This window comes from Zerene cesonia, chromosome 26 (genome assembly GCF_012273895.1).
Source record: "Zerene cesonia ecotype Mississippi chromosome 26, Zerene_cesonia_1.1, whole genome shotgun sequence".
Taxonomy (NCBI): Eukaryota; Metazoa; Arthropoda; class Insecta; order Lepidoptera; family Pieridae; genus Zerene; species Zerene cesonia.
Genome location: NC_052127.1, coordinates 315,629 through 332,601, shown reverse-complemented (window position 1 = coordinate 332,601; position 16,973 = coordinate 315,629). Strand labels below are relative to the sequence as shown.

The window sequence follows — 16,973 nt, the reverse complement described above, 5'->3', positions numbered from 1 at the left end:
ACCGCGATGCAGCATCGTACAACGCCATCTGTTATAGAACTACTTAAACTTAAACTTAAACCAAGGGTTTAGACAGAGTTTGTTTGTTTGAACATACTTATCTCATGAACTACTGATCCTGACGCATTAAGGTTTTCTAAAAATATTTATCTTTTTACATCTTGTTATAACTTGAAGTTTGCGAAATGGAGAATGGAACATTGTATGACCTGTTGTCTCGATGACTTGTTGAAAATATTAATTAGATTATTATTTCTTCTTTCTCGCTCTTAACACTTTCATCTGTATTTTAGTAAATCATTGTAGTACGAGAATCATTTTATATCATCGCGATACATGGCACAAAAACAATGTCTATAACAATAAAGATCAATTCATAGGATTAAATACTTACGATAAAACGGCTATTTGATCTTCTACGTCCACTGAAAGTAGTTTTTGATAGATTTCCGTGCGTAACTCTTCACCCTGCAAGTTTAATATAAAAATTTATAGCCAGATTTTCGTTCTGTTTCATCTATATCAAATGGTTATGAGTTTTACTAGTTTAAGACTGTGTTTGTAGTTTTTACCAGTATGTACTGTTGTTTATTCCTAGAATATTATTCCTAGAATATATATGGTACTGGAGAGTGTTTGAATATTTAGCATAATAAATAATAATAACACAGATACATAATATAGATATTAAGCACCAATCGAATTACAGTTAAAATAACATAAAAACTACTAAATAAAGTATAGAACATATAATGTATATTGCAGCAGCGTCGTCTAACGTAGTGTAGTGCAGTGTCGTGCAGTGAAGTGTTGTGCAGTGTTATTACACTACGATATTTTCAATTATACACTTAGTCCTGAATAGTCTAGAACAGAATAGTGTAGTGCAGTGTACTGCCGTGCAGAAAATTGCATTGCAGTGTCTCGCAGTGTAGTGTAGTCCAGTGCTTATCGTGCAGTGCAGTGTGCAGTGTATAGAGTGCACCTGTCCGCCGGAGCCGCGCGCGTCAATCTCTGCGACAATGAAGTTGCGCGCCGCGGCGAGGTACCAGCCCCAGCCCGCGCGCCACCGTGACGTCACCAGCTGCCCGCCCGGTTCCGCTGAACTGCGGTTGTAGAAGAAAATTTTCGTTAGTCGATTAATTAATTATTACATTGAAATTTAGACCGATACAGAACCTAGATTTTTTAAACTTTTTTTAAGAAAATCATTACTATTTCGAATGTTTTAAATTAATTTCAACATTTATGACATTACATACACATGTAAAACTAGAGGCAGCGGCAGGTCGTCGGTCTCCCGCAGGCCGGGTGGTAGCAGCAGCCGCACGCGAGCCTCGCGGTGCGCTTGCACCTGCGGAAATTACATTTAACAGTAAAATTTTCTTGTTTGTTGTAGTTGGTGACGAGCTATCGACATTTTACTAGTTCTATATGCATTCTTTCTTAAAAATGTCGACCTTATGTTTCTTTTCAATGAAAGCTTAATCCAGTAAACGTTTCTTCAACACTACTTGAGTTGTTCCAAATACTGTTCTGTATATTTTGGCGTGATTAGTAATAGTTCCGCCGAATTTCCTCGCATGCATTTCAGTTGCGTATTAAATTGCATAAAGTTGATCTCTGGGCTCTTAGACTATATCCAAATATCCGATGTTGGCAGCAAGTTGGGGCTCACCTCAACACGGAACACCTTGGCGTGCGGCGCCGCCAGCGAGGCGACGTGCTGCCGCAGCGGCGCGCCGTCGTGCAGCACGGCGAGGCGCGCGCCGGCCCCGCCCGCCACGCCCGCGCCGGCTGTACCCAGCGCGCTGCACAGGAACGTTGCTGGCGGTCCAGGACCCAAGCACTCCTACAGAAACAGTGTTGTGTTCAGGAAGATGACATGCGTAGGAAGCAAACTAAAAATACACGATCACCCAATTAAACTGGCCAGCTGGTAAACGAACGGCAAGTTACAAGACACAATCGGTTTGCAATTTTGTAATATGTATGCAGTTTTGTAATGTAATTAATAAATTGATCGTTTTTTTTACAGTCCGCATTGTCTGTGGTCAATACGGATCGCTTATGAAATTAATATGTTCATATACAAATAAAATACGTTAATAATAATATCAGATCAATGAATAAAGACAGAAGATGATGAAAGTCCAATGGTTACCATATACTCGATGGAAAATGACCCATAGCTGGTTGCGAATAATATGCGTGAACATCAAACATAATTATGTGAAGATGTGAAGCAAATTTGTGCTATACGAGCATAGGGATCTATATTCCTAATAAAGTAAGACAATTGAATTGATTTAATAAAATTGTTAATCTCATTTACCAGTTAAATATATATACATTCATTGAATAAGACTCTTCGGCACATGTTTCACTCACCTGCACATAATATGAGAAGTTCTTGCTAAACATCACTCTATTGTAAAGACACTCAGTGGGCAGCGAGTCGTTCTCATCCGACACGTGCGGCAACACCGTCGACGTCGGCCATGATGGGAACGATGACGTCACGTTGTCGTATTCCTGAAATATACAATAGAATAACATATATTATAAGTAGTACTAGGGTACTGTACTAATACAGTCTTCTCAGTCCACTTCTAAAAGTGCACTTTATAACTAGCGTACTGTGTGTATAACTATTGAACTGTGTCATGTTTTATAGAAATTGAGTACTGTATAATCACTTTAAAAATGTTTTGTATATTTAGTGAACTATTTAATAGGGATGGTGTACAACTTCTGTCTAGTATACCGGGTATAACTAATCTACTGTGCACCGAGTGTACTGTATGTCTGGCACACAACGTACTGTTACCGGCGCGTCCGTGGGCGGCGCGGCGAGCGGCGGCGGGCCGCAGGTGAGGCAGGCGGGCGCGGCGGGCCAACCGTCTCGCGGCACCAACACGCGGTACAGGTGCCGGTCGCCCGCGCGCTCCTCCGCCGTGCCAAGCACGTACCTGGAGCGGGGAGGGGGTTAAGCATTTGGCATTTAGGAATATTTAATCAATTTGTTCGAAATGATTCTATAACGATGTATGATTCAAAAGCCTGTCAAATATCGCCGTAATTAATAAGCGGCAATGAATGTCAACTCACAAAAACCTCCTCCTCTCATCCCAGCCGACCAGCTGCGTGATTTCGAAGCTGCCCTGCGTAAGCGTGGTTCTCGTATCTTGTGTGAGGTGCACCGCGTGTCTCCACAGGCCGCCATGGTCAGTGACGGGCGCGGTGGTGAACACGCCGCTGGAGCCGCTGGAGCCGCTGGTGCCGCTGGTGCCGCCGATGAGCGCGCCGCCGCCGCACCAGCCGCACTCCTCGTCTGACGGCTCAGAGCCGAGGCCGGACCAGCGCGTCCCGTCTGTCTCGTCGCGGTAAATCTGAAAGATGATAAGATTACATGAAATTGGTTATCCGCCCGCGTAGTCAAACAAAAACAGACAAGACAGACAGACGGATTTGTAGATAGACCGTCTGACAGACAGACAGTTATTTTCGCATTTATACTATTAGTACTATATACTAATTAGAGAAGGGTTTTCAGTAACTAACAGTTAGGATAGTGACGTTTAAAATTGTTCATGATCACGAGGTTATAAATAGTATAATGTTAGTAGAATTTCTTGGGGAAATGTGATTGACGAGAAATTATTAGTGCTAACATGACAAACAGAAACAGGTAAAAGAATAAACTACATTAAATAACAAATAAATTTGCACCCAAACAAACATACATGCGCAACATCGTAAACTTCCAACAAAAACGTGCGCACTTACATCCTGGCAGTTATAATGCACGGCGCTGCAGATGCTGATGATGGAGACGTTCTGCGGCCGGTTCAGCAACAGCACGCCGATCTGCCGCTCCGATATCCAGCTAGACCAGCGGACGTACCATCCTGAAATAATAATAAAGCTTTTTTAGGAAAAGACTTTACGATATTAAATATTTACTGGATATGGTCAGAAAAATCCCTTTTACTGGTCGAATGCAGTTATTCAGGCTAGGCTGGAACTCTTCACAATTTCAGTACAGGGGTATCCCTAACGCTCATGCTAAGCGCTACCACCGCCCATGAACAGGGAACAAATTGAAAAAGGATAAAGGAAGGATAGACTAGAGGAAAGGAAAGGACTGGGAAGGGTAAGGAAAGGAATATAGGCTCTAGCTCCCCCACCCACCGAATGAAACACAACAGTATGCTACTTCACGCCGATCTACTTACTTACTTACTTACTTACTTACTTACTTACTTACGCCGGTACTTCCAAACATACAGCTTCAAGGGAGTTTATACCTTAGTTCTATTAAATTTTAAGTTCTACACTCAAATACAAATCGTCCAGGTGTAAGCTAATAATGTCTAATTTCTTACCTTTATCAATTTGGGAGGAGAATTGTATAGCGTGTGGGAACAGGAACTTGGGTGTCCTCAGGCTAACCACATACACCGTCGCTACCGGGTTGTTTGTGTTCACCTGAAGATATATAGAAATAATATAATTATACTAGCTGCGCCCCGCGGTTTCACCCGCGTAAGTCCGTATCCCGTAGGTATATCGGGATAAAAAGTTGCCTATATGTTATTCCAGTTGTCCAGCTATCTGCTTACCAAATTTCATTGCAATCGGTTCAGTAGTTTTTGCGTGAAAGAGTAACAAACATCCATACATCCATACAAACTTTCGCATTTATAATATTAATAGGATAGCTGCTATCTCCAGCTAGCTTTCTCGTCAGCTGCTTAATATGCTACTCTTTTCCTCGCAGAACTTATATTTTCAAAATCCTTTTAGCTAGCTTCCTATAAAAGAAAGCATGATGCAAAACACCAAGATTTTAATATAGTAATTTGGACATATCTTGATGAATATTTAATAAAAGTAATTGTAAATCAGTTATTTATTAATATCTTAACATGATTATTTAGCAGTTAGATTCCATTAAAGGCAAAATGACAAATAAGTGTATGAAAAAAAAATTATTAAGCGTGAGTTTAATATATTTATAACCATATCAGTTTCCAATAAATCTCTAATGAAACATACCTGTGGATACCGCAAGGTTCGTATAACCGGGTAGGGCGGCGGTTCCGGCTGGTCAAACCCATACCATGGGTATTTATACTCCGGCACCAGGGTGTCATTGTACGTCACGTACATGAGGGTCTGGCCGTCACTGCTGAACCAGAGGGCGCGGTCCAGCCGGAGGACCTCGGTCTCATACAGGAAGTCCGGTACTCCGTTGAAGATAACACCAGGTACCCCTGGGTTTTGGAAAATTTGGTGATTTGTTTTTAATATGTCAGATACTTTATAGTAGAAGTACATGAAAGAAGTTAACAGAGGGAACAAGAATAGTAAAACAAATGTTTGCCAATTTTTTCAGTGCCGCAAATCTACTAAGTTGCAAAATAAAACCATAGTCTATTACTTATTTCTTTAACGTACATACGAATATCATAAAAATCCATATATTCAATAAACTGGATAAAAAAATAACCTCTCAGTTGTTTTGTTATTTATTATTAATTTATTATTACAATTATTATTCATTTTACACATACATGAAATATAAGTGAATTTTGCATTAAACTTCTGGAGGAAATTAAACTCTAACATATTTTAATAGTTCTTGACCATGAACAAAACAACACTGTGTAATAATAAACACATATATAGATAACGTTATAGGTAAGTGTGTGTGGACTACGGTTATGTGTGATCCAAGCATTTCTCTGGAACGATTCACTTCATCGCAACCATTAATTTAATCGGCCAACGTTTATCTCAAGTTAGGGGACACGCGACGTTTTATCAAAACGGTATATATAAATATATCGTGAAAATCCTTCATTCATGAATATAAACTGCATCCATCATCATTCATGATCTCTATAAAGAAGGTAGTGGAAAACTTTCATTGTTTTAGCAGATAAAAGGACATTATAAAACTGTTCGGCTAGCAAGTCAAGTAAATGATTTAAAGGAAACACGATATTATAACAAGTAAATATAAGTTAAGTGTACAATAAAGACATATATATTTTTCTTATCTACATTTAGAACTATTTAAGACAAATAATCCTACAGTAATTATCTTTGTGTAACTCCAACGATTGGGGCAGCGCACGCCAATGTAGCTCTCAGGGGGCTGATTTTTTGCCGACTTACTTGACAGTTATCGTTATATTATCTCCAAATTATACCTTATAATTAAACCTTTAAATTTAAACTTATTATGTTATTCTGATATGAAAGCTATATTACTGCAAAGTTTCATAAAAGTCCGTTCTGCAGTTTTTGCGTGAAAGAGCAACAAACGCACACACATCCTTACAAACTTTCGCATTTATTATATTAGTAGGATAGGACAGTAGGATAGTAGGATGTATCACTACATAGTATAAAAGTCAAGGTCGCCTTCTCTGTCCCTATATCCCTAAGTCCCTATATATGCTTAAATGTTTTTTTATTAGATAGAGTGATTCAATAGAAAGGTTTATATGTACAATAACGTCCATTAAACTACTTAGAATTTATCGCGTGCGAAGCCGCGGGCAACAGCTAGTAGTTTAATATAAAGCTGGCACGTAAGAAAGTGAAATAAAAAGGCTCTGTTTGAATAAAGCTTATCGACAGGGTGAAGGGTTAGATTGGGACGTGGGTCGAGTTTAAATGCCCGATAAATGTTATTGCAGCCATAATATTAAGAACATAGCGCTTTACGTTTCTACTTGTCAAATTGGACTGCTGTATAGATGTTCCTTAAATCATATAGTTCTAGATGTAACGGCTACAAATTTGCCTATGTGCTAATCCAGACTAATCTATTTCCGTACCAAATTTCATAGAGATGCGATAAGCTGTTTTCGCGTGAATGAGTAGCAAACATCCATACATCTATCCATCCAAACTTTCGCGTTTATAAAACCGGAAAATTGTTATTATTACATTAACATTGTTATACTAAACTCTTAACAGCACATGGCGGTATAAACAGTAGTGTAGACTAGCTTTTGATTTTTTTTTGTTGAAAGCTATATAAGCTATGCTTGATCAAAATTGATGAATATCTTTTCACAATTCTCTCATTATGGTTAAAAATGAAAGGGCTCTACTCGAGTTCATTGTGACAAATTTCAAATCCAAGATGGACGCTTACACAAAATGGCCGCGTGTTTTAAATTTATATTTAATTGACTTCATTCTTTTATTACAGGTATTATTCATGGATTTTTAGTGTATATACTCACCATTGCTAGTTATCCTACAAACCAGTGCCTTCAGCACTTTCGGCTTGTAGTAGATGTCATTATCGTGAACGAACACCAAACCGGAGCCCACTGGGGCCCACTCCGCGTACTGCAGGAGGGGAGCAGACCTGTCGTCCTCTATGGGGGACACTGGGATACGATTTCTGAAAATAGGGGTAATAAACGCAACCGTGGTAGGAACTTAATCACACATAAAACATTTCCTTATTTGAATATTTAGTATAATTAACAAATAATAACACTATAGAAAAATAAAATATATAAAATTCTTATTGTGAGATTGTGTTGTTTGGTTAATTTTAATTGCAGTATCTAATTGTTTAACACGAAAAAAGGGAAGTCCGCCGATGATGTACTATGCTCTGTTACTTATGCTTGAATAACTTGTTAACTCCCTAGGAAAGGAATTCCCTTCCTGCCACATTTTTTCCTAAGCAATATAATCTGGATATTTTCAAAATCAAAGCCAATCTTAAATATTTATGTATTCAATTAGACTTGTTATAGAAGCACTTTTGAATCGTCATTTTACACAGTTTTAATATTAACCAGTCCGGGTAAAGGCACCTTCTAGTTAGACGTGCACCCACGTAGACCACATCTCTGCTTACCATCAGGTGGAATTGTGGTCTAACGTCTGCTTATCGATTAAAAAAAACAATACAAACAATACATACCTTGTGATAACATCGTACACGTGGTATCTGGCGAGTCGCGCGTGCCTCCAGCCCGGCCTCACATCTGATATTAGGAGCACGAACTTCAGGTCGGCTGACACCTTGAAGTCCACTGCGTTTAGCTCCCTCTGGAATAGAGGGGGTAATGGATTATCAAAGGGGTATTTAATGGATTCTGTGGTTTTAAATTGGTATGTCTAAAGTCGTATAGAAGCTATTTTATATTAATTTCCTTCCACTCGCCTGGTCAAGGGAAATTCACATGGAAGTAAAATGATTCATCGTGGTATAAACTAGCCCATGTCGCTCTCTAGCCTTCAAACTATCGGCAGGCACAAAGTCACACCACAAAATCACTTCGTTGGGAGATTGATGAGAGACAAACAAACACATTTTCATTATTATTATTATTACTAGCTTTTCGCCCGCGGCCACAGAATAATAAGCTTTGCCCTCGTAGTAAAAGAAAATATAGACAATCTCAGGGTTTTCCCAACATAGTTGCCGTTCCCATGAGATTTCCGGAATAAAACTATTCTATATCCTTCCTCGTGTCTTAATCTATATCTGTACCAAATTTCACCCAAATCGATACAGTGGTTTAGGAGTAAAGATGAGACGATTGTCTGTATTTATTTGTACTACCCGAGCGAAAACTCGTATGAAACGCTAGTACATAACACACACATAAATATTAAGTAAATTCGTCTTAAGAATAAATACGAAATTCCCTTCGATCTGATAAAAGATGTACAGAAGTAGCAGATTCCAATAAATCAACATCGGCTGAATACTAAAGACTTCCTCTCAAATATCATTGACGTACGTTATGTGACTGGGATACCACAGCCACGCTGCGGAAATCGGCTTACGGAGACGCGATTTGCATACAAACTCATGTTCTAATAAACGTTTTCGTTTCGTATATCTTAATGTTTGATTGCAAATCCTTAAAAAGGCTTTTATTAATCGGATTCGATGTGGTATTTCGTTTTATTCGGCTCGTTTGACGCTTTGGTTAAATTGTATAAGAGAATTAAGAATAGATGCTTATAGAGAAAATAATTGTCTGTAGTTATTTCGAATATAAATAGAAATACTTTTATTTGCCACCAATATGATATACATTTAAAAATTATAAAAAACAGTAATGGGGCATAAAAGACTCCCCGCTCTAAAAAGGCAGCGACCAAGAAAAAGCAAGTTTTTTTTTAAAAATGCGAAAGCCTAAATTAAATGATTGAATTAACAGAATCCTCTCATTTGCTCCTAGAGTAAAAATAAATTATTTAATCCTGGCAATCCTAATTAGGACGAAATTAATTAATGAAATTATTGTACAGCCATATGTCACCAGTATTTGATAAATACACAGAGTTTGAATTAAATCTGTCCTCAAAGTAGGTCAAAATCGAGTCTAAAGGAGTTGGTTACATACAAACGTACAGGCGATGCTGATATACGTGTATTAAAACAGGCTTTCCAAGACGTAGTACACTTGAATGGCGTAAATGAAGAATATTTCTTGCAATTAAAATTTATAAAATATATTTATTATTATTACTATTACAATATAAAACAATCTACTATACTAATTTTATAAAGTATACTAATATTATATTGCTGAAGGGTTTGTTTGTTTGTTTGAACACACTAATCTCTGGAACTACTACTGGTCTTTCAGATTTGAAAAATTCTTTCAGTGTTAGATAGCCCATATATTAAGGAAGTCTATATGCTATATATGTACCACGGGCGAAGCCGGGACGGACCGCTACCATATTAAATATAGCCCGTGATATCGTGGCTTTCTAATGGTAAATCATTTTTACAAACGGTTCAGTAAATCCAGGTAAAAGTCCATACATCGTCACAAATTCACACTAATTTTTACTTATTTAATCTCTTTATAATTTTAATGTAGATAATAAATTTCTAAGATGACTTAAACGTTACAAGCGGTAACAATGTAAAATTTCAATATAATAAGAGACTATAAATATCAATAGATATATATAGAAAACCTATTTTATCCAACCTTTGAAAAAGTGTACACAAAACTCATAGTTAATCAAAGTGATAAATTTATATTCTCTGAAAATCTCTTCAAACGCAGAGTAACCGATATATCTTTAATAGTTTTATAAATTACCACAAGTCATACAAAAAAAATTTCAAACAGAGTTGCGAGTACCAAGTTATATCAAATAAGCTGGTGAAAAATTTCCGCCAAGATGGCGGAAATTTTTCGCTGAAAAACTTCTTTCTCAGCCATCAATAAGAATGAATAACAGTTTCCTTCAAAAGCATTCGTTTCCACAATAAGCTAGATATGGCTGCAGGCTACATCCAGATAAATGGCCAATATGCTGTCAGCTGCTGCTGGGGTGACCACACGTTGGGTTCATTTTAATATTGTTATTATGAGTTGGGAATTACGTAAATTATATTGATATTCGATGAACGTGCCAATTTTTATGAAATGTACATTTAAACATCGATATGCTTAAAATCTCTATTCATATTATAAACTCTATCTTACCCTTCTTCACACCTAACCCACAGACACGATTTACATGAAATTTGGTTGAAACCTGCGAGACTGATCTTTTGCAAAAATACGCTGTACATATCTGTAGCGGTGGCTCAGTGGTGAGGACCTCGGACTTGAAATCGATAAGTCGGGGTTCGAGACCAAGAAGAGATCGAGCGGTCGTTCGAGCGTGCAAGAAGCCCCATAGGAGGCCTGTTTCCCAGCAGTGGGAACATATATGGGCTGATGATGATATCTGCAGTGTTATATGAAGTCAATAACATACCCTTATAATATGAAGTAACAGTAATTTATAACTATAAGATGACTCATCGTTAGCTGAATCTCTCCTGGCCGTGCTATGTATGTCTATTTAGAGAACACAAGACACATGTTTGTGCCTTTTGTGTTTGTTTTTATGTGTAATAAGAATAATGTAGCTGTATAATTTACACGATCGATGTTTTATTAAACAATCCATCGAAATTTGTTAACGGTTTATTACACAGCGATGAAACAAAAAAAAACAGCACGAAATCCGTAAAAATCGTACCGTGTGGACATCCCAGCCACGCGCTGATGCAAAACCCCTCGCTCCGTGAACAGATTGTTTTAATTTTTTTCGCTGAGAATGAACAATTTATTTCAACGGAAAGTAAAGCTGTTGAAACAAAACTGTTCAAATAGATTTCTTCTGGACTTTAATCTAGACTTAAATGATATATTTTTCTCTTGTATTAACGTTTCATACAAGGTCAGCAATGTTGGAACTTGGGGTCTCTCATTAGTTATTTTGAATAGGATTTCTTATTATTTAGTGGGGATAATCACTACAACAGTATAAATCAAAGTCGCTTCCTGCATCTGTATGTATGCTTAGATCTTTAAAACTACGCAACGGATTTTGATGGGGTCTTTTTATAGATAGATTGATTAAAGAGAAAGTATTATGAATAGTAGTATGAATATTTACATCTAAAAACTTCTACGAATTTAACGCGTATGAAGCCGCGGGCAAAACTAGTTATATTATAAAAGTATATAGTTGTATATAGATAGACCCCTTTTTTTAGTGGTTAACGCGTGAACGTAGTACTTAGGGGTCCTGGGTTCGATTCCCACGGGACTCACGAATGTCTCGGCCTGGCAGGACACAGAAGGCTGAGTACCTCAAATGGATCAGTGAAACAAATGTACATCATCTGCCCCATACCCCACTAGCGGACTCGGGACTTCACTTATATAGTTACAAGTGTTATCCAGTATGCTATTAACTCTGTTTATATGCTTTTTCTTCACGCCTAACCACCGAATCGATTTGGATGAAATTTGGCATAGAAATAGTTGGACACTTGAGAATAGGATAAGGACAATAAATCAAAATACGTTTACATAATCATGTTCCTAGTCCGCATATCAAAAAGCAATTAAGCCTATCTAATAGCTTAGTCAGAAAACACTATTTCAGTTTTCATATTTTTTTTACAAAACATGCTTACCAACTTTGCCCTGTACAACATGACGCTGCGCCGTTGCCGCACTTCTCTCTTATAGATGAGTTAATTTATGATTATAAATGGTGATCTATTTTGTTAGATAATTTATTTATTTTTTTCTTACGTCACAGTTAAAACACAGCCGATGTTAAAGACAATTAAGTAACTGGCATCGGCTGTATTTTCGTTTGTTATGGTATTGAGTCCATCCATCGATTGAATAAAAGTATCAAATATACGTATAGAAGCTATTGAAATAATAACACACATAAATATTTACTTACGTATATACGCACGCAAAAAATATAAAAGCAGTGTTGGCTCAATGGTGAGAACCTCGGACTTCAAAATCGATAAGTCTGGGTTCGAGACCGGGCGAGCGTGCAGGAAATAAATTGATTTTTCAATTTATCTGCGCATGTGGATAACATCACCACTGCTTAAACGGTGAAGGAAAACATCATGAGGAAACCGGCATGTCCAAGAATTAAAAGTTCGACGACATGTGACATCTGCCAACCCGCACTTGACCAGCGTGGTGGATTATGGCCTGAACCCTCATAGGAGGCCTGTGTCCCAGCAGTGGGAATATATATGGGCTGATGATGATGATACGCACGCACACAGGACCAAAAGGAAACTTCATCAGATTCCGCAACATAATATGAACGACCCGTAAAAAAAAAATTCAAAGACATTCTTTCAGACTTCAGCACAAATAGTTTTCTACAAGATAACGGTCCTTAAGTCGATCTTAATGAGGTCAACTCTACTCTACTGTAATTATCATTAGGGCAGATCTTAATATGCGACACGTTGTTGTAATTTGTCGCGTGATGCATGGCTGGCTTTAAGTCATCAGCTAAAGCGCCTATTCATTGACACTGATTTTTCTTATTAACCATATCCTGAATGATATACGGGAGTGTTTGTTTATTGTTCCTTTGTGTTTCTTTTACGTCACAACGCGGCGATTTCATGGTATTAATTTGTGTCTGAAGATAGTTAGGAAGCTAGAGAGTGTACAAGCACATGGGGATTTCCTTAGACCAGCGGACGAAGCCGCAAGCAACACAAATAGCAATTAAGCCCTACTAATATTATAAAAGCAAAATTCTGTCTGTCTGTTTGTCTCTTATTCACGACTTAACCCTTTATCCGATGGGGATGAAATTTGGCACAAAGAGTTTGGTTCGGAAAGCAGTTTCTACTGAGAAGAGACGCCAGGAATCCCGGCCTATTCAACTTTGTTTGAATATTATTTAGATAATGGTTGCTAGCACTCATTTTGTGTGTTACACGTACAAGTATACATTTTAAGTTACATATCTCTACATCAACAGCAGAGAGATTTTAATAAAAGTCCCTTTTCGCATTTCGCGATTCAAAGCTAGTTTTTACGCTATAAAACTTCCTCCAACTACGGAGCGCTGCCTGAATATCAAACGTATTACGAATGACGATATAATATATTGGAGATCTTTATCGTACCTTAATATCCTTTCGCTTTATGGCATTGAGATATGTACGCTATTGATACTTGCTCGAAAAGATCCCTTTTGGGGTTCCGTGGAGGATGACAGCGTGAATATGTCCCGAAACTTGGGAAAGGTAGGATATTGTGGCGTTTGGTGACTGCCATTTTAACAGACTTAAAAAACAGAGATCTGAATTCAACTTTTTATATGTATAAGTTCTAAACTTCTATGTTTAAAAACTGACGATTCTCTTGTAGCCCTTTTTAAAGAACAGTTTTTAGAATAGGTTTTGTGTCTATTTAGATATTTTTTAAGTTACATGACATTGAATATAACGCGTGAATTCTACATGTTTGAAGCGCAGAAAACTTGTTAAGTGATGAAAAGAAGTTTTATTCAGATCAATTTAGGCCTTCTCCACAGAAGATAAGACAATTATTACTAAGGATTACCAAGTATAACAAAGGATTACCAAGGATATAAAACATTTTTAATTTTAAAGGGAAAAAGCATACTTACGAATGTAGAGTTGTTCATAAGCAACCTGGTGGTAAAGTTCTTTACGTTGAACAGCGTCAGCCCGCCCCACCTGTCCCTGAACACCAGCTCCTCATCTGCAACAATGGAAACGAGATTAACGTCTACTTCACAGAATCTTTAAAGGGTTTTCACCCAGAAGCATGTGTCATCTGTATGTCCAAGTGCTTTGTATGAATTCACTCTTTGTGTAAGAATACTACACCTGAATCGTGATTTTGAAGTTTTTCCAACATTGAGTATACCCCATTATCTTGGTAGGCAGCTAGCTAGTCTAGTACTTAAACTAAAACTTTAAAACCGAACGATAAAGTAGTTGGTACAAGATTGTGACACATGTTTCGTGGTCGCTATTGGTTACACGACAATCTAAGCACAAATCCAATATGTTACCCATCAATGGTCTGACCTCAAACTAAGTTGCTTCACCCGCAGATCGATTTCTGGTCTGATTGCATCAACTTAACCATATAATACACGTGTCGAATGTAAGTAAATCTTTAGCTATTTCTTGGTTTATTTGTAAGATAAATTGCGTTGTGTTTAATGGAATAAAATAATATCACAATATATAAATCAATTTTTGTAAGCAGGTGTACGATTGGAGTTATTATTTGTACAGATTCAAACCTATTGGAAAACATTTTCAATTGATAATCGTTCAGGTGACATAATCCCCGCCCACCGTTCTTAAAATGTCCACTCTTTACACTTCATCCATTTTGTGTTTATATACCTACATCTAATACTCAACAAGTATAACTTTATAATTACTTCACAACAATTAAATTCATCAGTACAGCCTTTCGTAAAACAGTAATAGTCGGAGAAACTAACTTAAGTAACTTACTACTGTCGAAGTATTTCAATAATATTCCCGGGCACTCGCAGCGCCATCTGGTATCCAACTATACAAAGTAGCAACTACTATTATAGCAAAGATATATAGACATCATCAACACTATCTATACATCTAACAGCTCATTTAATACCAAATCGATAGCAAAACCTCCAGTCAAAGGGATGTAAGGACAAACTTAAACTTCTAATCAGACGTTCCCAAGTTTAATAACGTGTGCGGAAAGTAGCTATTTCCAAACTGATACTGTGCGGCACAATCAATCACTAATAAGGCGGTTTATACATGGACGTTTAATGGACATTCTGAACGAAGCCCTAAGGGTACTCCTTAGGGTTAACTTCGGAAAAACGTTGCGTGGCAAACGATGTAAAAAGTTTCGTTTGATAGACTCTAGTGGTATGCTAAATGAGAGGTCTTCGTTGACTGTTTTATTGTTAATTTTTAGTTCAATCTCGCAAAGTCATTAAATCAGTTAACTTTGGCGCGACCATGTTACACAATAGTAGTAAGTTAACCTCAAAACATCTTTTGTTTGTCTCTCGAAATGAAAAATAAATATCTACTCCAGTTAAATAGGGCACTAAATCTCATCTCATTGTTCTCCAAACAACTAAAAACTAAACAAATTCCTTACGTGTCGTGTTCAGATACCGCTGACGAAAAAAAGCTTCCTCTACAATAATTAAGCCTACCCACTCCTCAGTCTATAAAAAAGGGAGTGATACGACTTAATAAAAAATACATCTGCTGTCGGCAGACAGTAAGTTTCCCCGTCCGTAGCTAACAAGCCTATATGAAACCCAACGTCGTAGCGAGGCGTTGGGAGTGACGCGAGAGCGACAGCCCTCTAATTGAGATTCGTACTTTCTCATCAAATAATGAAGAAATATTGTTACGTATTTCACACCCTGAATTTTAAATTAAATAGGGATTTAGGTGTATGTGTAATTTTGGTTTATCATTATTTTTGATTAGCTTGTAGGTTTATAGCAATTAGTAAGATGACATAATATTTCAAAATAAAATACCTCTATGCTATTTCTGATAATAATCTGATTTCGTGTAAATCACAAATTTTGGTACCAAACTTAAATATATGTTGAATTAATGAACTATTGTACAAACCAAAAATAAATAATACAAATTACGAAAATAAAAAGAAATAGCATAATAGACGACCTTATGGCTACAAAGTCATATCATCCAGGCAACCAAAGAACGAAACGATACAACTTAAGAATAAAATATCTGCATATCACTTGGCATAATAATACTCAATTATAATACACGTCTATAAATATTTTCTACAAAAACCTACCTACGTCTCAGGGAGGAAAGTACCAGTAGTTACTAACAGTTAAATCGGTTAAATTTTGTAAATTATCCAGTGCAATAAAAAACCGGGAATATTCTTTGAAATTCCCTTAAAATGGGTTATGTATAGGTTCAATCAGCTAAGTGGTGGCGAAACGCGTTTCAGCACGCTCCGCTGACTGAATTTTAAATTCACATCCGAAAGGGAATTTTTTATAACCACACCCTATTAGTTTGATATATTTTTTAGAAGTTAGGTGTGGATTGATATAAAACATGAAGCTAAGGTTGTCTTTATTCTGTAGCTGTTAAGTTGAAAAGGCTTTAGTATGTTTTGTTATAAGTCTTTGAATGTCGAGGTCAACATTTTTTTTTTAATTCGTCTCAGTGCGATAGAGGCTAGCATTGTGTTGGTGCTATGGGCGATAGGCCATAATTTATATATGTAATTATGTTTAAGCTAAGTGTGTATAAATCATGAAGTGTACACCCAAATGTATTGCGATGTACATAATCGTGTAGTTTTGTATGAATACTAGCTGCATGCCCTGGCTCCGCCTGGGTTTTATTGTAAATGGAATAATATAAACCATTCTATCTTTTAAGTTCGATTTAATTGCGTATGGTATGCGAATTTAATTAGCAGCGGTTGATAAGTTTAAGATATTTTTCATTTTAATTACATAATAAATAAATCTCCGGCTAATTCGGAATTGTGGGAGTCGAGCACGCTTCGGCACGAATTGGGCCAGCTCGCACCGGGGAAGTACCACACCCCCACAGAAAA

General features: G+C 37.2%; 1 protein-coding gene across 4 annotated transcripts in view; it reads right to left on the bottom strand.

The window, feature by feature from the left end:
• The window catches only part of LOC119837030 (inactive dipeptidyl peptidase 10), a 154,659-nt gene that overhangs the window by 4,109 nt on the left and 133,577 nt on the right, over positions 1-16,973 (bottom strand). For 3 of the 4 annotated variants that reach the window (XM_038362513.1, XM_038362510.1, XM_038362514.1), the window contains exons 4-16: positions 13,993-14,087; positions 7,967-8,094; positions 7,269-7,432; positions 5,062-5,279; positions 4,389-4,491; positions 3,790-3,911; positions 3,112-3,392; positions 2,825-2,972; positions 2,392-2,535; positions 1,679-1,852; positions 1,263-1,354; positions 986-1,106; positions 395-468 (exon numbers count right to left, since the gene is read on the bottom strand). In XM_038362513.1, coding sequence (XP_038218441.1) covers positions 395-468; positions 986-1,106; positions 1,263-1,354; positions 1,679-1,852; positions 2,392-2,535; positions 2,825-2,972; positions 3,112-3,392; positions 3,790-3,911; positions 4,389-4,491; positions 5,062-5,279; positions 7,269-7,432; positions 7,967-8,094; positions 13,993-14,087 — 1,864 coding nt within the window. The remainder of the gene's footprint in view (positions 1-394; positions 469-985; positions 1,107-1,262; positions 1,355-1,678; positions 1,853-2,391; positions 2,536-2,824; positions 2,973-3,111; positions 3,393-3,789; positions 3,912-4,388; positions 4,492-5,061; positions 5,280-7,268; positions 7,433-7,966; positions 8,095-13,992; positions 14,088-16,973) is intronic. The other variant, XM_038362512.1, reaches the window with a different exon arrangement.